The following is a 21,254-nucleotide window of genomic DNA, read 5'->3' as shown; positions in this document are numbered from 1 at the left end:
CTGGGCGGAGCATCTCACAATGGGATGTTCTAGTTCTTATCAGCCATGCAGTGACATTCAATAGTGTGTTATCAGTAATGTCCCCTCCTGAGGTGTGAAGAGAGAGATAAGGCAAACTGCCCACTTGACAAAAGTAATCTGCCATACAGATGGTAATAGAAAATATCTTGCATTGCAATCTTCAACACCAGCTTTGGGTCACTGACAGCTACACACAAAGGGGAGCAATGGATCCTTCACCAGAATAGCCTGGTCAGCTGTGGAGAGCTGCAGGCAATGGAAAGGAATGAGAATAATAACAGGAAAGGCAAATTTCACCCAAAATAAAAGGTGGTGGACTAAAGGAGTATGTTAGATTTGTCTGGGCAGATCCCAAGCACCTGATCCCTGGGAATTACACTCAAAATTTGGCTTTCTAGTCTTCCACCAAGCTTCATTGAGCTCCAGTCTGTGAGACAATGGCCTGACTGAGAGCTAAGCACAGACCAAGGGATCTATTTTTAGCATGCTAAAATGTTCCAAAGAAGGTGATAAAAAAAGGTGTAAATCTGCAGCTGGACTGCAGGATGGAAGGCCGTGGGGAGGGGCTTGATGAAAAATGGCTTCTCAGAGAAAGTGCTCCTTTTGGAGCACTTGTGGCATCTTGGCAAAGGAATAATCCATTGCCTCATAAACACAGTCACCACCCTGAGTGCCACTGCTCTGGATCAGTGCAGCTTGCAGCCTCTGGCTCTGATGACATTTTTGACTTGAGCTGAAAGGCAGGCCCATGGCTTTCCTGCCAAATTCAAGAGCCTCAGCCCTTGGTGAGGCGTTTATTACCAGGCATGAAAGGAGCAAACTGCCATGGAAGTGATGTGAAGCAAACACCCTGTCAGAGTTTGCCTTCTCTCCTGCCAGCCAGCTGCTGTCTCTGAAAGCAGTCAGGCTTGTGATGGGGTTTTTGGCTGTGTTGGCTCTGCCAGAAACCATTTTTCAGGATGTTTTAATAGACATGGGAGCCTGTCTCCTGAGAGTGCTGTCCCTGAGGAGTCCCTTGGGTGGGCATGCAGCCTTTGCATCATTGTGTCCAAGTGATTCAATCTTCATCTCTCAGCCACAAGTTCTGACAGCCCAGGAGGCTGCAACAGAAACTGTGAGGAAACAAAGCTTTGGAGCCACAGAAACCAGGCTGTCAGGCACAACTCTATCAGTTCTTGAAAGCCTCATTCCATACTCACATCTTGTAGGAGTTACAGACAGTAATGAAGGTTGGGACTGCAGGTGTTTGGCTTAGCTAGCTCCCAAGGTCCCAAGTTAGGTGCCTAAATAGCTTTGTGAACTTGGAGAGAATGGGGAGATGAGACAGGGCTCTCTTCAGCACATGGTGGGAAGGGACTGCTGCCTCTTGGGATGAAAGGAAGAGTCAGGTTGAAGTCCATCCTTCCCCTGTGGTGAACATTGCTGGAAACATCGCTACTACATCTGCCCAAGGGCTGTTGGTCACAACCCCAGGCTGATCTACACCCTGTGAAACAGGATTTGCCTTGTGTAACTGCCCTACACCTTACTCTGCTGTAAGGTAGCATTTTGAATGAACACTCATTGTGAATTTTTTTGCACTTTAGGCTGATCTGAGATGCTGAATTTAAATGGTGCTGCTTTGGCTTTTTCCTACAATAAACCAAGCAGTCAGTTGTTAATTATTTGAGTGATCTTTCACCTTAACATGGCCTTTACTTTAGAGCTGAATCTCCCAGGTAGGCAGCATGCATCCATTGGCTTTTGAATTGCCACTCCAAAGAGCAGCTATCAATTCATGGTTGTATTCCCTGTGTTTTAGGATACAAGTACTGAGGAAACTCTTCAGAGCCAGAATAAATCCTTGCCTTACCTAGGTATCCTGTTTTTGAGGTATCCAATCAAAATCTTTTAAACAAGAGATTTTTCAGTGAAAAATCATTCTTCTATTATTTAAAATTGACATATCTCAGCAATTGTGATTGCATAAAGTAGAAGAACACAAAGTCTCTTTGCTCTTGAACTTGGGCTCTCATTTCCCTTAAGCTGACACATGCAGAGCAGATCACTGCTATCAGTGGTATATATAAAAAGCTGCAGTAAACTGATTGTGACTCCTCTGAATTCTTTCCTGAATTTAAAACAGGGATATGTGAGACCCTTTGGAGGTTGCATTACTTCTCTGTGTGAGACAGTACCTGTGTGCTAATAATGGTCATGAAAATGCTGGCTGCCCTTGAAAACTGTCCACTGTCTTGTTTGGATGAAACAAAAATAAGCCAGCTTTTTTGGTCTGTCTTGCTAAAGATCTCAGTCTGGACCAGGGAAGCTAAACAACAAGTTAAATTCTCCCCTTGTGGGTCAATGAACTGTTGCCAATTGCCATGGTGCTTTTGTCTGTGGCCATCCACTCTTCACGAAAGGGAAAAGATTCCTAAATGAGCCCTGACCATTGCACAGGTGTTGAGTGGGGTTTCCAAAGCCATAATGGGAACTGGGCATCCAAATTCCCTACAGGTTAGTGGGATCTGACTTACAGAGTTCCTTACTCAGCTTTGAAAAACAGCTGTAATGTTTAAAAATATCCACTCCCATCTGACTCCAATCAAAGGCCTAGAAGATACTGAAAGTTAGATTGACTTGTGCTCACCAGACTGCCTGTAGAGTGATTGTGTAAGAAGCAGGAAAGATAAACTCCTGAGGCATTGCCTCTCGTGCTGCGATAGCAGAACATATAAGGACTAGCAACAGGAAGGAAAAGGAGGTCTCCTTAAAACAAGAAAATAATAACTTCTGTAATGATCCAAAATCTGTGCTGTGGAACACAGCATTCTCCACACCCAGTCATACACCAGCCTCTCAAAGAGTCAGTAGATTTGTCAGGAATCCTGAAGCAAAACTGTGTTAATTGTCCTTGAGGGCACATGAGCTCTCAGCTGAAGGTCACTAATTTTTAGCCAGTGCTGGATTCAAGGGTCTTCCCATGGTAGCAGGAAAATCAGGAGAAGGAGCAAACATCATCCTGACCAAAGGCCATACTAGAGGATTCACATCTGCAGGAGCAGGAAGTAGCAACCCTCAGCATTGTGCCAGATCAGCCTCATATAAAAACAGAAAAAAAAAATAGAAAAAGTAGAAAGCCCTGGCTATCACACCTCCGATTAAGCAAACTCTTTCACACCTGAAACTTAAATAAAATCCTAGCCAGGCCAGTGGCTGTGTTTCAAAGACCAAATGAGAACCATGTGGAGGATCTTTTGCTTTGTTTATTATTATTAAGCCTCACATAGGGAGAAGCAACAGTCCATAAATATCTAATTACTACTACATAAGCCACTGCTCCAGAGCAGTGCATTTGGAGCAAGTTAGAGAGAATGTGAGTCCTTATGTGATACATAACTTTGACTATGATGCTGCTATGGTGAAAGACTGAGTCCCTAATTTTAGCCAAGGGAATTATATGATGTGGGTAATAGCATGATCACAACTGTGATGTTCCAGCTCTATGTGTCAAGTACTTATGCAAACAATCAACGTTCCAGCATTGCCATTAAGTCAGTTGTTTTCTTTCCAACTCTGCATGGTAAAATATTTCAAATACTTCACATTTTTTCTCTGTTGCCTAATACCTCCTGTGTGAAAAAATCACACAAAATGCTGTAGGTTAGATATTCAAGTATTAAAAGAAACATATACAGAAAGGTTCTGATGGCTTGTCTTTCAAAAAGTTCAGATTAAATAACATTAATGGCATTAACTTGAGTTGTCTGTGTGTGTGCTCATAGGAAGTTTTAAAGAATGCTGCCCTTTTAAAATATTATAGCCATTTCCAGTAGAAAGGAGGAAGGCATGGCTCTAGTTGTGCTTCTGTGCATTGCTTCAGTACCAGATCACTGCAGTCTTTGGTATTTCAGTTTAGAGCTCAATGACCTAAATAGTCTGGGAATGTATTTTTCTTACTAGGAATTATATGTGGGAGCAGACTTGGCCTCTCAGTATCACCAAGGCTAAAGTTTCCTGACCTCTGTCAGTCAGTCCACATGTGTGCTTTTCTAATTAAATCTCCTGTTGGATTTGACCAGGATATTTCTAACAGTGTGGTTCCCCATAAGAAAGAGGAGTGAAGCCAGGAAGGTGATGAGACTCACAGCCAAAAAGACTGACTCACTTGTGCTGATGCAAAAGTTGTCTTGGAATTCAAAGATGTTTGAGCTTGAGGATATGGGATGGAAGATGAGGAAATGTGGAATTACAGGAACACAAGGGATCATGGGACTGCATTTGTCAGCATCGAAATGTGCCTTGACAGAAGCAAGTTTAATGGAGCATGGAGAGTGAGCAGGACTAGCATAAGAGAAGAAGAGAGTGCAGAGAACTGGGGAAGAATATATTCATGCTTTTTTAAAGGAGGAAACCAACACTGGGCTATAGAAAAAACACTTCTAGGAAACCTGGAGAGAGATAGAACAGCCTAAAGACCTGCATCCACTATAACAGGGTGTATGGGGGGCAGTCAGTCATGACATAAAGTTGTTTTTCAAAAAATCCACACTAAAGAGTCTCTTTTACCAAATTGGTAGTTGAGCTGGATATCTCAGGAGAGGTGACCGAAAAACCCAGTCAGACCTGTCCATCTACCAGTCCTACCAGATGACCAAGACTGTAATTAGGAGCCTACAAGGCTAAGTTGCTGCATTCCTACCTCAAAACGAAAACCTGTGGAAACCCAGGGCACTGGGAATATTTCTCTGCCTGCTCTGGGGTGCCCTGACACCCAGGGCAGCACTGACTTTGACCCTCATTCATGGAGAAAGTTCCCTAGACTTCAAGGTAGACTGGAATCCACAAAAGTGTGAAATAGATTATAGAGAGTAGTGTAGGTGTATCACTTGGTGAGAAATTGAGGTTTTGGGATTTTTAGAATGTTGTGGATGGAAGCAAGATGGAGGGCACAGGGTGTTGTGCTGGGTTTCTTCTTCATGCTTCTTTTTCCTTCTTCTTCGTGGGGTTGGGTGGCATTTTGTAATTGGACAGAAAAATCCCCATTGCAGATCTTTGGGATCTGGGTTAAAAAGGAAAATAATCTAAGGGTCCGTTCTTACTTGGATAGTTTAGTCTTAAAAGACCTTGTAACAAGAGATTGTTGGCCATTTTGTGCCTTCTAATGAAAAGCTGCAGAAGTCACAATAGTGAGACTGTTTTACTGATAAGAAATAATAAACACTTGAGTCCAAACACAAATTACTGTCTCAAGTACCTTCAATCCAGACCCAGAAAAACCAACGACTGTTACCCCCACAAAAATCTTTTCTCAAATTCCTGAGACATCTCTGGACTCAACGTGGACCTGAATAGGGAGTGGGAAAAGATTACATATTTGTCTTCCATTAACATAAGTCAATACTGAATCCTTTTAAATCTGTTCTTTCTTTGCCAGTTCTATGGGCAGCAGAATAATACTGGAGTTGCTGTGACCAACAATTACTTCTCAAAAAGGGCAAAAATAAGCCCAATCTTGCCCAAGGAATCAGAACTGCTGTATCTATGGCTACTGCAAAGAAAGTATCCTCTACAGAGATAGATGTTTAATATCTGGGCTTTTTAAAAAGCTCCTAAATAGTTCTGGGTTTTGTTTTGTTTGTTTTTGTTTTTTTTTTTTCTTTACTGTTAGCTCATTTAGGTATAGGTAATGATGGAAACCAAGTTTGAGTTCTCCATATTTACTCTTTTATATTTAACCAGTTAACGAGCTTCTTGATTCTTCCGCTGTTTATTGAAAAGGATGTGAGTGTAAGAACTAGGAATGTTACACAGTTTTTCTTCTATCTTGGTAAGACCTTTGGAACCTGGATACATGGCAGACAGCAGTAACAGCTCACGTGCTGTTAAAAGGCTCAAGCAGCAAACAAAACCTTTTGAGATGTTTTGCTAAATCATTTCAGCACTGCACAAGAAATTTGTGTCCTACTGGGCAACCTTGATTTTACTTTTTGTGAAGTCTCATGGACATGTGTGTGATATACTGTCAACTGAATGCTGTCCGTTGCCAAATGATCACAGCAATAAATTAACAGCCTAATCCAAAATACCTTCAGAGCCATTAGAGGTATCCTATGATTTTCCTTATGCTTCCAAAACTATTGTATATCTCACATTCTTCTTTAAAAATATAAATGTCCCAGGGATGGCATGATCTAAACTTTAATGAACATATTCTTTGCATTATCTCTTCTGTGTACTCTGCCTTATCCAAATAGTCTTCAAATAATTTCACAGGGGATCATGAGTATAGCATGTGCATGACTTCATGAGAACACACTCAATGCATACATTTGATTCCCTTAATTGCTCTTCCTTCCTACTTTAGACTTCTTCATTTTTCTCCAGAATGCCAAAGCAGGCTCTCTCTCCTATCAGCAGCTTGTGATGGGATGAGTAATAAAAAGGACAATACAGATATGACATTTAACAAATGTGAGCCTCATCATTGAGGGGCTTCTGAGTATTTTAATGTCTGTCCTTTTCTGGCTGGTGATACCTAGAATATGCTGGCATTTGTGTAGTTGCAAGAAATAAAGACCAAGTGTAGTTGTTTTGGTTTCACAGTTTTTATTAGTACTTAATTTTTTTTAAATTACAGTCTCTTTTGAGTTAAAATATTAGCTGTAGTGCTCATTTTGTGCCATATTAATAAATTTTCTTGAAAACTACTTTATTGAAAGGTCTAATGGACTTGTTGAGAAAATTAACTAAAAATAAGTGTTCATCTGGTGTGAGATGGTTGTGTGGATGCACAATTGTGTGACAAAGCCACCCCACAGCCCTGTGATTGCCTATCTGCTGTAAGCCACCTCATCCCCCAGGGGCTGGCTCTCCAGGGAGGGAACTTCACTTGGAGCTTCACCAGAGCTGTTTCCTGCAGAGGGCTCTCCACCACTTGCACTTCCTGAAGGACAATACAATTAAGATTAAAATAGGTGTCGTATCATTGAGGCAGCAAGCTACAGGGTACACATTTTGTCAGCCACACCTAAAAACCTTTCATGCAGCTATAAATGTTCAGGAAACTGGTTTTTTCAGTTAGCAATCCATTTGAAAAATGCTTTAGAGTAATGGTTGATCACCTCATGGTAATTAAGTATTGTCCTTTAAATAACTGCCATTGGAATACATAATAGTTTTTTCTCCACTCATGAAAGGTTTTATTTTTCTATTATCTCCTGAAAATTCCTTACCAGGTAGGAAGTGCAGGCAACATTAATTTTTTGTCTGTCTGTAATAAAAAAAGTCTCAAACACCCACCTCCAACAAATCTTTTTTGTTATCTTTTACCTCCTATGATTTCAGTTTTCAACCCTATTTCAGTGATGCAGTTGCCTCAACACCACCAAGTTCTGTCAAGAAAGTGCACTGAGGGTGTTTATTTAATGCCTCATAGCCAAAGAGTTCTCATTGCTGCACAGATGTCCCTCATACTAAAGGAATGTTTTCTATTTGAGATTTCCAAAAATGAAGGTGTGACTAGAAAGCATAAAAGATGAATGCTAACAACAACATTCCTGATTCAGTTTTGATTCAAGTTTGAACTCTGAACACTCTTACTTTGTTTGGACTCTTGTTTGGCCTCCATGGCATCCCAGAGCTCATGGAGAAGGCTCCATCTTTGCTACCTATTGAATTTTCTACAGATAAAGTCCAATCTGGCCAACTTAGGCATGGAAAATATACCTAAAAGTCAAAATTTAGGCACATGAGTTAGGCAGACAAGAATTCACTGTGAGACACTAATGCCACCTCTTTCTCCCCAGCTGCAAGACTGTTGCAGAGGCACTTGCTTTAGGAGGATTGGTTCTGTTTAGATACCAGCTAGAGGAGCAAGAGATGCAGGCTGGATCCAACTCCACCTGTTTGAGATGCAGTGAGAGGCCCCTCACAAAGGGACTCACTGTTAGGCACACACAGTCCACCACAATATGTAACAGGAATGTTAGCATCCAGACATCTGTCTGAATATATATAAACATTCTGGAGCTCCTGTTTTGAACTGAATTTCTAACTGAGTTTCAAGTTGTTAACACATTCCCTGGATAAAGCCATCCACAGCTCCTTTTTTCCACAACTGCCACTCTTCTTGTTTCTCAGTTTGATGTTTCCCATGGAAACCGTCATAATTCAAAATATAAAGCACATCTTTGAAATGCAACCATGGGAGCTCCAAACCTCTTCAAGCACCATCACTTTCATAATTCCCCTAGCAAACTGCTCCTCAAAATGCCAACTTTACAAACTGGTCTCAAACAAAACTTCAAGAGATTGTTAGTTCATTGGCAGTGAAACAGATTCCAAGTTCCCACCATAGTTTGTAAAGGCACTGCCAGCAAACATTATGATGAATCATTGCATTTATTAAATGGATTTTTAAAAACTATCTTCAAATACAACAACATACATTCCAACTGTGTGCCAGGGACAAATGATATATTCTGTCATTAAATATTTTGGTCTGATCACAAAACAAAACACAAACTTGGACAATTTTTTTACTAAATGGAAAGAAAATTACAGGTAACAGTTAAGATAAACAGCTTCTATATCCAGCAGTGAATAACCTAAAAGACATTTCAGATTCCTAATATGAGAGTTTTTATTCCAGAAGTTTAAATTTATGAGTTTAGCTTAAACCACAGCAAGGAATACCTCAGTTTTCTGTTGGACAGAGATATTGAGGTTTGAGCCTTTAGTCATCCCTGATTTGACATTTCCAAGTCAAGACATTTCCCACAGCAGTATAGAAAGGATTGAGAAAAATTTTTAAAATGCCAGTTCCAGCTATATTTTTTGATCATTGGTTTGTCCAGTTCTTCTCCATTTTATTGAAATATATCGGGGATTTTTTTGCTTATAGATTCCAGATGGGATATGAAGCTGGAAAAATATTGATTTTAAGGAAAAGATGAGATGAATAAAACAGGATTCATCACACCTGGGTGAGATTGCATCACACTAGTTCCTGTACACTTTTGTACTTAGATGTGAAGACTGGAATGTCTGGTTATCCATGCTTCTCGCTGGCACACTTCTAAATTCCATCTACTTGGCATGAGGCCAAAAATTGCAACTCAAAACAACAATCCAAGAATCTTATAATGAACATTTATAATTTTTGAAAGACAGAAAAGTGTTAGATTGGATCTCAGGGTAGCTGACAAATAAATCCCCCTCAGGAAGTAGTACAAGGTGCAACATCCAAAAATGGTTTGCAGCATTGTTCTCTCAAATCTAGTATTCACCACACGCCAATGCCCCACAGGACAGCCTGACAGCACTCCAGGAGCAGAGGCTGGAGCAGCCAGGGAACAACAGAGATGCAGGGCTTCAGTTCTGAAGGCAGGTATAGCAAACTGAGTGCAAGGACACACATCAACAAGGTAAAAAAATAATGTATAGGGACTCAATTCCTGCAGAATCTAATTTTTGGGAGCCATGAAAGTGATGAACTTGTACTGGTAGACTGACCATGCTTTGGCATGAATTTCAGCACAATATCCTCTCAAAAATAAATTAAGGCTCAGCCATCACCATCTGAGTTTTTTGCAGTCTTTCTAACTGAACTGATGAACACTATGAACCTTTTCTCATTAGGACCTGGGGTCAGATTGTTCTCAAGAGACTCACAGGGTGTGTCTCTGTAAGTTACCATCCCAGGCTAAGGGGTCTGTAGCAGAGAAGGGTTTGATGTGATGTCTACTTAAATTGTATGAAAAAGTTTAGCATTCAAGAGAGAGAACAGATTAAAAATTACTATCAAAGCAGTGTCAAGCCCACATTTCTGTGAGATGGAATTTAGCTTGGAATTTAGCTTAGATGGAATTTAGAAATCAGCTTTGTAACTCCATTACCATGGTGCTGAGGCCAAGCAAATACTGCCTTGGAGATCCAGCTGGGTGTACTCAGTTCTGCTTGAAGATTAACATGTACTTTTGACATGTACTTTTTAAACATTTTCTTGACAATCCATGCTCCATAAATTTCACACTCTATGGCTTATTTTCAAATATTTTACTCAACCTTGTGAACTCTTCAAGTATGTTTTTCTCTTGCTCCATATTTTTATGTTTAACATATTTTTATGTTTAACATGCAAGTATTTGGCTTTGGCTATGGACAAGAGCAGGATGTTGAGCTAGACAGATCATTGGACTAACCCATACATGAATTTTGTGTTACTACACCAGTTTGGATAGTTTTAAATCTTTTCTATGTCAAAACAAATATGCCCTGGTGGATATTTTCCCACTTTTTGGGAATTTCCATAGGTGCTAGGAATAGTCTCTGTCCGTGGTGCTTGGTGAGCAGTCACTCTACCAGAGCTGTGACTTCAGCCCAGTCTGGCATTACACAGCCACAGTGCTGTGAGGTAAGGCTCAAAAACATCTAGGAGTTATTGCCAGGACTGTTTAAACCTCAGAATAAAGCTGTGAAAATTAGCAATATCTCAATCAGCACAAACCCATTGGAGAGATCAAAATATCCCCTCTGACCCTGAAAGACATTGAAGGATGCCAGGAAACTGATGAAAAGGCTAACAAAATCTTTGCTCCACTTTGGAAGAAAGACCATGAGTAAAGATTGAGTTTATCTATCGAAGTAGATAATTGATGCTCTGTGTTTGCATCACAACCACCAGCTTGATGGTTCTGAGATGTTTTAGTTTTGAGTCACTCAAACATCAGCCTCAGCCATCTGAGGTCTCCTGTCAGGCACAGATAGCCTGGGTAGCTCAGTGTCTTGGAAAGTACATTTTGTTCTCAGAAATTCAACAGCCCCCAAAGCAGAGCAAGCCTGAACTGTATTCACTGTGAAGATGAATCTTTAAGACATAAAAAACACATGCAAAACTTGCAGGCCTCCAAGAACAATTCAAAACATCTCTGCCTGCCAAAAAGGGATGGTTTTGTTTGGTTTGCTTGAGGCTATCCATATTTATTTACAAGACACACAGATATGAAGAGGAGTTTATTTACTAGAATAAATTCAGGACAGGCAGCAGATTGAAATCTAAGGAGAATTGGTTTTACTGTCCTGTCAGTTTTAAGGACAGTTTTACTGTCCTTACAGCAGTAAGAAAAAATTGAAGGGCTCTCATGGCTGCATTAAAATTTATGGCAAATATAAAAGGACACATGCAAGAGGCATAATCACCACAGCTATACAAAAAGTCCAATAAACTAATCTAGTGAGAAGTCAAAGCATGCAGGAACCATAACAAGATATAAAGCCTCAGCTGCAATTTTGCAGTGAATGGAAATGATTTGTGCTCTTCCTAATCCATAGGAGTCTCAACATTTTCATGTTAGGTGTTTCCAGTATACAAAAGAGGCCTGTATAGACAGCCTTCCAGTTTACCCAGAGTCTATATTATGACTGTAAACAGGGAGCAAGCCCTCTATATGGCTTCACCACATCTTCTACCATCATAAGAATATTTCTCTAACTAGTTAAAGTCCAGGACAATTAAACTTTATTACACATAATCTGCTATAAAGTAAATTTGTTCAGTGTTACATTCTTAGCTACATACTCTGGACATTGCAAGATGTTTAATTTGCAAAAAGTGTTTTTCTACAGCGATGTAACAGCACTATAGTCAGATAAAAACATTTAGCAGAGAATTTAGGGTTTATTTAATGTCAGAAAACACTTGTCTCACCTGTGGATGCTTTCAGCCTTCTGATATAATCAGACCAAAAGGAACAGTCTGCTTTTTTCAGTCCTTTAAGAGTCGGCAAAGAGGCAGTGAATTCCTTGTAGTTATCACCACCATCACTTGACAGATACATTGGCCAGGCAGGCACCACCCCCAGCATCCTTCTCGAGAAACTGTGTGGGTAGTTTGGATTTCTAAGGGAGTGGGAGATATCATCATTAGCAAAAAATGACATGAACAGTAAAATGATAAGAAGATTGGCTAGGTCAGGGAAATGCGCATCCAGTCCCTCTGACCAGCAGGGTTCAGATTCAGTCCAGACTGGTGAATCATTGATGGTGCCTTGTCTGACTGTACCTTTTTAGTCTGGTTCACCTCCTAAGAACAGGTACACAGAACCTGTATAGACACAGGCTTATGAACACCCTCAACAGCCCTCAATCCCAGCCCAACCCAAGACACTGGATAAAGCAACATTAATTCAGTGTTCCCACCATTCCCACACTACGTTTCCAGAGATACTCCTCATTCTCAAGCATGGGCACAGCACAGTAGCACAGAATGATGTTCACAGAGTAATTGGTAAAGGGTGCACTGTGTCTTCTTGTGCTTTCCCTTTTCTTATGGGAAAAAGAGAACTCTTAGCCAAGAAGTTTAAGAATTGGGGTCCTAGAACTAAGCTCTGAAGAAAACACCAAGGCCTTTGAAGCCTGCGTGTACTTTAGTAGGATTTGCAGCTGGTCAGTGGAGATAAAATCTCTATTCCTCCTTGCTAAGTCTCCTACTCTAAACCTTTGGTGGCTGCTCTGGTTGGTAACTTGGCCATGACTTTCCAACAGTGTGGACCAAATCCCACTGTAGGCTTACAAACTGTAGAGGACATGGAGAATGATTAAGTGAGGGCAGGGTCTGGACTGACGACATTCCCTCTACTTCTCACTGTCTCCCCAGTCACAGCAATTCTTAAATGTTTCACACTTACCCAGAGTTTATGAAATTGGAGAGATACTGCATAATTTGCAAGGAAAGGCCCTTTTCTTCATCAGTAAATTGTGCTTCATACTTCGGGTAAAAGGGCAGACCAAACGCATACTGAACATCCAGCAGGAACTCCTGACCTGAGCTAAACCAAATATTTATAGAAAGGTAATTAAAACCATCATTTATTTATTTGTGGAAGAAAGAGAAATAAATTACTTCAGAGAATAAAGCAAAGTTGTAAATAATTAATGACCATTAATTAGAGTGTGGTGAGCTGTGGGACTTCTTCAATCCAAAACATAAATGAAGAGCAAGCAATAACAAGGAGAATTTTCCATTATGTTAGTTCAGGGTCATTAACATTTGTTACGAAAGGAAACTGTGGAAGGTGTTAGAGCACAATTTTTAAATTAAATGGGTGTATAAGGGAGAGTGATAGAGGGAGAAAGTCACTTGGCTATTCCTTAAATGCCTCTTAAGTTCTGGACAGATTTTCACTAAAATTAAATTCAGAAAGTGGAAGTAAGTGGTGACATGGATTCTGGCAGCCCCAACGGAAGGTTAATTATGGCTTATTTCACAGACTTGGAATAAAATTCTGGCCTTTCTTAGCAGCAATTGGAGTTTTTCCATTGACTTCATTGTGGCCAGGATTCTGGATAAGAAAAGATGTAACAGGAGATGTTTATGAAGATTTCTCTTAGACATAGTTTTAATCTAATTTCTCTGCTGGCTGGGTGGTTTTGGTTCATACACTCTGTTCATCCCAAGTTTTATATGGCAGACAAATGAAAACAGCTTGAAATAATCTGATAAGATTTAAGAAAGAACAACTGCTGTGTAGTTCCACGTAGTACTTATAACTCATTATAAGGAATATTTCAACATTTCAGAGACAAAACTGGCCAGATAAGACTTGCAGGACCCTGCAAAGATTTCAACATCGTCAAGTCCTGCAGAAAAACAGTGGTCAACTTCTACAAATAAAATTATAACTAAATATGTTCTACACAGAGCTTTGAACCACAGCTCAAAGCTGTGGACCTGGCCTGGTCCAATCGCCTTTTCCATATCTCCACATTTGGACAATGGTCTTATTGACTTGGTTGAATGCTGCATGAGGCAGACAGCATCAGGGGACCTGGGACAAGGAACAGATGTCTGTGAGGCAAGAATAAACAAATCCCAGATCCACTCAACAAGATTTCATCTGCAGTGGCATTTGTCAAAAGGTAGCACAACTGAAACTATTTTATCTTTGGACATGAAATGCAGCAGCACTGGTGCGACCCTGATACTGCCTCCAATGGAACAAGGAGTGTTCCACCACCATTATGGGCAGGTGGTCTAAAAGCAAGATGACTGCTTTACACTTTATGAGTGGTGGCACCAAAGCCTCTATTTTGAAAAGCACACAGCCCTCTAAATGAAATACATCTTGGGTTGTGTTTTCCTTAGTCTTATCATAATACCTCAGTAATACTTTGCATCTGGAAAGTGAATTATTCACAGATTATTCACCAAAAAAATGTAGAACTGAAACAACATTAAAGCATATTTTTCTTTCCCAAATATTTATAGAAGGATTAAGCAAGATCATAGTTTAATAATTTTGCCTTAAAAATAATTTGCTTGGCCCAGTACATAACAGCAATTTCTCATGTCAGTATTGCAGCAAAGGTAAGATATACATAAAGAGGCAATTTTCTTGGCAAAGAAGAGTCACTTTTGATTAGATTAGAGAACATGAAATTAGTTGAGGTGCAATGAAGAGACAAATCTACCCATTTAGGGACTGCACAGCAGAGGTGAACTTAGCTGTGAAGCTAAAACAAGTAAGCTGGGACTGGGGGTTTCCCCCTAAATGGGATTTTGTTCTTAGCCCTCATGTTTCTAGAGGTGAAAAATGTTAAGGTCACAGTCCAGACTAATCTCATAAATAGAGAATTTATTTCATTTGAAATGATTTGTATGACTGTACTTGGTTTGGTACAGAGACATAAAGTGGTACAAAACCCTACAATTTCACAATTTGTTTTCAATATTTCTGGTTGATGAAAAAGAAAACATAAGGATGAGAAAAAACCTCTGAGGTTAAGAGGGAAAAGAAGCACATACATAAATGCACAGAAGAGCAGGAAAGACAACTGGGAACGTCTAGATGGCAGCTGGATGGGAAATATCAGGAGAATATTTCTGTCTCCTTCCTCAAACTCTGATCAGAGATTCATAGAATCGTGATCATGGAATCACAGAATCATAGAATAACAGGACCATAGAATGATTTGGGTCAGAAGGACCAGAGGGAAGTGAAAAATGCCCAGAAATACCCAAACAAGGATTTTGGAGTCATGTAAGAGCTCTGAAGATACTTAAGGTAACACCAGGTAGTGACACTTTTCACTGGAGAAGTGGAATGAGAGAAAGAAAGGAAAGACAAATAAATAAGTATTTATAGCTTTGCTGTTGGACACTGCCAGCTCTGAAGGCAGGTTTTTATTTCCTGAGCTGCTCCAACTGCACTCCCAAGCATGCGCTCAACAGCAGCAGCTCTAATTGGGGATATGAAGGTCCCACAACTGTTGGACTTCAGAGGACAATCTGACAAAAGGGAGGACTGCAGAGACAGAGGCAAAAGGAGTTTTTAAGGAAACCAAATAGCAAGTAACTTCCTCTACAGAAGTTCCTTTTCAAGGATCAGATCTATTATTTTAAAGACAGCATTGAATGTAATTATGTGTAAGGATGAAATCTTGGCTTTGTTGACTTTACAGGACTAGTACTTTGTGCAAAGTTGGCTCTTCAGATCTTCTCTGCATAGCTTTGCTTTTTAAGATGTCAATATCTTTCAGATTCACAGCTCTTTTTATTTGGCAGACCAGTAAATTATGCCATGGGGAAGAGAGAAGCCAGATCCTACAATTTGTTCACACTAAAATGAGCTCTCCATGGGGAATTCTTACCTCACCTCAGAAGTTAAGTGCTGCTGGAGTCCAGTTTACAGAAAAATAGATGGTAAAATCAGAAACTTTGTGATATTCATAACCAACAATTTAACAGCAGACCCTGAAATATCATTTGCTGGGAATTTTTATTATCCAGTGCCAAGCCATTTAATTGGGAAGGTATAGGTTCTGAGAAAATTTTCCTTAAACCTAAGATGGATTTTCCATTTAAATTTTCAAGTAGGAAAGACAGAAAGAGATTACTCAGCCATCAGATACTTCACTTCTCTCTCTGCAGAGCTGTGGCTACTTTCACACACAAAGGACAGCTTCAACAGGAAAGGTAAAAAGATGAGTAGATCAGAATTTAGAACAAAAATACCCCAGTTATGGTTGATTTGGTTTAAATTCTGGTTCCAAATCAAACAGACAATAGATATAAACCCCCATGTCCAAGAGCTGAAATTAAAATTTTTGTCACAAGCTTTTGGCACAGAAAAAAAACCCAAGCCAAATCAACAACTAACAAATAATACCAGACAAAAAAAAAACCCAAAACAAAATGTCTCACCACCACCACCCCAATTCAGAAATCCTCAAAAACTTTGCTGAATGGAATTGTCATTACTGGCAATTCATAATGAGTCAAAACAGAATATGATCTGGCAGACTACCATGCTATGTTAGGACTGAATGCACAACTCAGAGCTGGGGCAGCAGGGACCTCACAGTGGGATCCATAGTAAATGAGGACATAGATCTCATTTTGAGCCTTTTCCTTATTCTAGGTCTGGCTAATAATTTCATACTGGAAACTCATTTTGATGATTAATGATTTACTGTAGCCTAATATTTCTCCTTTTCCTTTCATTTAAAAATAGTCCTTACTCTCTGTTCCAACTAATATCAATTAATCTCAAAGCATTTTGAGTCATAGCTTCTATTGTTAGTTGCCTTAATGTAGATTTTGGTTCTATTTTAGACCTCCACACAAACACAGAAGCCAATGTAAATCAGCTCAAAATTCTAACGATGTCCTATATGATACCAAAACACCAAACTTCCCACTGCTATTCAATCATTTAAATTTTAAAATAACAAGATAGATATAACTAGCTAGAGTTGAGCCAGAATTACCAGTGATCATCGAGAAATGCAGAAGAAATATTGTGCTCAAACTCAATCAGTCACCAAGTAAAGCAGATGTTGACAATCTGTGAGATTGCTGAGATAATAAAACCGTTTGTCCTTTAATGTAAACTTTTGTGAGAATAACTGCTCCTTCTAACAATTTTGTGAAAGATTTTGTGTCAGAGAAGAGATCATGGCTTTCAGTTCCCAGCCTCACAATCAAGGCCCTGTTCTGTATCCCATTTGCAAGGACATGCCTACCACTAGGAAAGTAAAAATCCCCAACTCTTCAGTCACTTGGCTTTGCTGAGAACAGGTTATTTACATGCTGAGTGAGTTGAACAGCACAGGTGAAACCCAGACTCAAAGACTGCTCATAAATCTCATGCTGATTTGAGTTGAAATAGGATTTCATAACAACTCTGTCCCAGGAGAAGAGGATATGATTTACATAAAATGTTCTACTGCCTGTGTGCTCTGCTGCCCCCATACTGGTTTTTATTTTCAGCAAATGCATTTAAAAATATTTTTGTAAGAATTATTGGAAATATTAAATGCACAATTAAAATTGCACCCATCTGCATTATTTTCACCTTAATACCAGCAGATTTTTGCAGAGTATATTAGCATATCCAGTATCCTGAACAGGGATTGTCTCATCTATGTCATGGGAGAGGAGCAGCCTACCAACCCTGCACTTTGCTTGAACTGAAATGTTCATTTTTATGCCAAGAAAAAATAATTTTAAAAATTATGTACAGCCACACATTTTATGAAAGGAAATGGTATGTGATTGCAGGGAGAAAAAAATAATCAAAGGATAGCTGGATATTTATAGAAATTCAGTGAGCCAATATGAGGCCTGGTGTGACCTCAGCAGTTCTAGGGATGCATTTGGCTCATTGTGTCTCCTCTAATCATGAACTCCTGCCAAACAAATGGGGGAAAGGATGTGAAAAACAGATGAACATTTTGCTTTCTTCTTTTCAGGAAAATCAGGACATATGGAAAAAGCTTAACTCCTAACAGGATTGAACTGCCAAGTTTATCCACCTTTGTACCGAAAAAGCCCTATAGATACATGTGATTTGCAAAAGTATTCTAGAGTCTGCTGTGTCTTTTCCACTTGAATTACTCCCAACACACACAATGTTCCACTTTGCATTATAGCTGTGCCAATTAAAGAAAATAAAACTGAAATAGCAGACAGTAAATTCAAGATCCTGAAAGCTCACACTAATTGAAAAAAAATATCATAGATCTTAAGGCAGGAAGAAAGAAAGCACTTTGTCAGAAGAAAGAAATCAACTTGTCAGAATTCCTAAAGAACATAGATTACACAAATCTGTCAGGGAATTACTGTATTTAAGATCTAGTAATAGGCATGCTGACATTTGATTGGACTTTTGGGGGACAGGAATTCATGTGTCTGTTCAGTATGGCTACTCTTAAGTGGAATTAATGGATGAATCTCAAGAAAAAGGTGATGTATACACCTAAAGACCCCAGAGAACCAAGGAGAACATGGTGCTCAACATGCATCCACTTTGTGCTTATCTTGTAGATTACATTTGATAGGAACTGCCACTGCAGCACGTAGAGCTCCAAAATTGCTTTGTTTTTTTCTGAGTCTTTCAGCTGAATTTTGGTTCATTTAAAGATGTTTTCTGCTTTTTCTGAGCTGGCTACTTTGCCTTTGCATATTTATTGCTGATTTTCAAGATCTGGAAAATCTACTGAATTACAAAGGTCTCTAAACTACTTCACGGGAGGAAAAAACAAATTGTCCAGACCCCAAGCCTTTAGAAGCAGAGAAACTTTGCAAAGAGTTGAGAATGGGATGATGTGGCTGTATCAGTGGGACAGTGTTTTCATAGCTGCAGCTGGCACAAAGCAATGGATAAGGCCAAAGGAATGAGAGGCACTTCCAAAACAACAGCTTTTAGGGGATGGATGGGAGTAGAGACTGGAATAGAGAGCACAATGACAAGAGCTTGCTGTTGTTGCAGCAAGTGGACACAGGCAATTGTGGTGCTTGCCCAGCTATGAGCAACATGCATTTTGTAATTTATTTGCCTTCTGGTTTTAGATCATTTATTTGAAGCCCAGAGGCACTCTCCTGTCTGCCTGCACAGCACCCAGTTTAGACCGTGTCCCCAGCCTGTGGGGTGTTGGTATCACATCATCTCACATGGGAGAGCATCAAGTGGACAGCAAGTAGTGGATGGATTAAAGGACAAGAATATGATATCATTGTTGTGAAATGAAAAGAGTAGAAAAATCTCCTTTAATTAAAGAGATATTAAGTATAGCCAGAATTCCTGCTGTATCCATAATAAACAGAAACCAAGAATACTTCACATAGTTGAATGGGCTTATACACAAACATTTTTTGTTTTATCAGTCAGGAGTTCTCGCCTTCAGTTACAGGAATCTTTAGAAGTGTCACCAAAACCCAGCCAACTATGTGAGCCTTGGCACACAGCAGCCTTTTAACAACTCACACTAACACACACCAGAGTGCATGGCCAGGAGGTGAAGACAGCCCTGACCAAAAAGACTCAAAAAAGGTAGCAGCTCATTAACCTTGGGTAAATCTGCTCCATGCAAAATCAAGAAAAGTTTTAATGATGATTATTACGGTCATGTTAATGACTACAAGATAAAGCCTCATGAAGTCTCAGTTTGATGCTTTTCCATCCTGCTGCTGATGATGATCAGCCCCTTTCAGTGGGCAGAGCACTGAATTTTAACCACCATCTTTAAGACAGAACATTTAGCACCACAATGTGACTTGGAAACTGTGCTAACATGGCAAGAGGTGCTTCTTCAATATAACACACAAAAATCAGCCAGAAACCTCTGGAAGGGTTAACAAGGAAAATCTTTGTACAGTTAATAATGTTATCCTTGTCAAAACATACTTCTCCTATCACACGTTTCTTTACCATACCTAAAGCTATCCTCCAGTTCTCCCCTCTAATCCCAGGCAGTGCTGAGCAGTCAGATTCCTCCTACATTGTTTAGAATAAATGTTTACTCCAAGGCCTAAGTGTTCTCAAAGAGAGAGTGAGAAAATGGCAGCTGGGTCATGTATATATTTTTACCACAGATTATTAATGTGGGAGTTGGCTCCTCATTCAAATGGGAACTGAAGACTAAAGCAGACATGGTGTCATGCCAAGCTCAGGAGAATGCTACCACGTGGAAGGAGATATTATTTTGCTTTCTGCAAGATCCATTCATTTATGCAAAAACTGTCAGTTCATGGTTTTATGTGATTTTCCACATATGTCATAGGCATCAACGTAGAGCAGGCTTTTTAACCCTACCCTTGTATCTACACAAGCTTGAATGTATATGTGTATGTGTATGCATTTTAGAAACATCCAGCTAAGAGACAAACTTTGGCTAATTTACTTTTACTGGCAGAAATTCCTCCCTGTTTAATAATTTTTTGTCCACTTTGCATTATTGTGGTTCAATCTGTCTTTGCTGGCTGACTTCTGCCCCCCTCTTGTTTATTTTGCTGTTAGTTATTAAGTGAAACAAAAGGAAATACCAGTACTTTTTTCATCCCTACATTTTAACTCTCTTTTCTGTTACATTTTGGGAGACCCATAAAGTAGGAGAGAGGTGACAAAGTAAAAATTGAAGAATGTGTTCCTATAGGGTGCCTTATCTAATTAGTGAATGGCTATTTTCCCAGACAGAATATTTTGTCCAAGAGTAAATAGTCTTCCAGTGTTGTAATTATCTAAACATTATTTTAATGTAGTCTTTCCAATACCACTGTGAGGTAACCATTAGCAATTATTATAGATTATATATAATTATATTATCATCATATTTATGATACAGATTGCAAACACAAAGAGACAAGGTCTATCTCCCATGTAAACTGACTTCTTAGGAACATTTTAGACACCAAAGTAAAAAACTCTCATTATTTAATCTTTCTTGTTACCCTATGGACATAACACTATAAAAATTCCCATTTTTAGAAGTGAAGGGTTATGTCTCAGCAAACTGATTGAGAAATCATTATTCTGTCAAAAGCCTATGAGTGATAGGAATGTCCAATGAGGTTTTCCTCCAGCTACAAAGAATGAGATCTTATTTAATGTGTGCACTCACAGAATGCCCTGTACACAGCTACCATGTGAAAAAATAATACTTTGGCTATTGCACTCATTAACACAAAGAAATGGCTGTAACAGGGTTCTGCTATTCAGGCCTTTAACAGAATGTCTGCAGGGTTCAATTCTCACTTCTGCTGAGCAAGTTCACACCCACAAGTCCTGCCTTCCAGCCTAGGGTGTAGCTTATCTGGGAGAGTGCATGCCTCTGCTTTCCCCCCTAGGAGTCACAGTTTTCAAATAAGAAGTTCAGAACTTTCAGGACTCTGTTCCAATGGTTACAGAAGTCTTGTGGAAGTTGGAGACATGATTGCCAGATCTTTCCCCAAGATTAGTTTATATATTCTACTC

The 21,254-nt window shown here is 39.5% G+C and overlaps 1 protein-coding gene across 1 annotated transcript in view; it reads right to left on the bottom strand.

The window, feature by feature from the left end:
* Positions 1-6,589: 6,589 nt before the first annotated feature.
* The window catches only part of TG (thyroglobulin), a 148,704-nt gene continuing 134,039 nt past the window's right edge, over positions 6,590-21,254 (bottom strand). Inside the window, exons 46-48 of the mRNA XM_059478454.1 lie at positions 12,690-12,830; positions 11,711-11,901; positions 6,590-6,946 (exon numbers count right to left, since the gene is read on the bottom strand). Of these exons, the coding sequence (XP_059334437.1) occupies positions 6,834-6,946; positions 11,711-11,901; positions 12,690-12,830 (445 nt within the window). The 3' untranslated portion in view covers positions 6,590-6,833. The remainder of the gene's footprint in view (positions 6,947-11,710; positions 11,902-12,689; positions 12,831-21,254) is intronic.

The sequence above is a fragment of the Ammospiza nelsoni genome, chromosome 1, assembly GCF_027579445.1.
Source record: "Ammospiza nelsoni isolate bAmmNel1 chromosome 1, bAmmNel1.pri, whole genome shotgun sequence".
Classification (NCBI taxonomy): domain Eukaryota; kingdom Metazoa; phylum Chordata; class Aves; order Passeriformes; family Passerellidae; genus Ammospiza; species Ammospiza nelsoni.
Note: the sequence above shows the minus strand (reverse complement) of the source record. Positions and strands in the feature narration are given on the sequence as shown.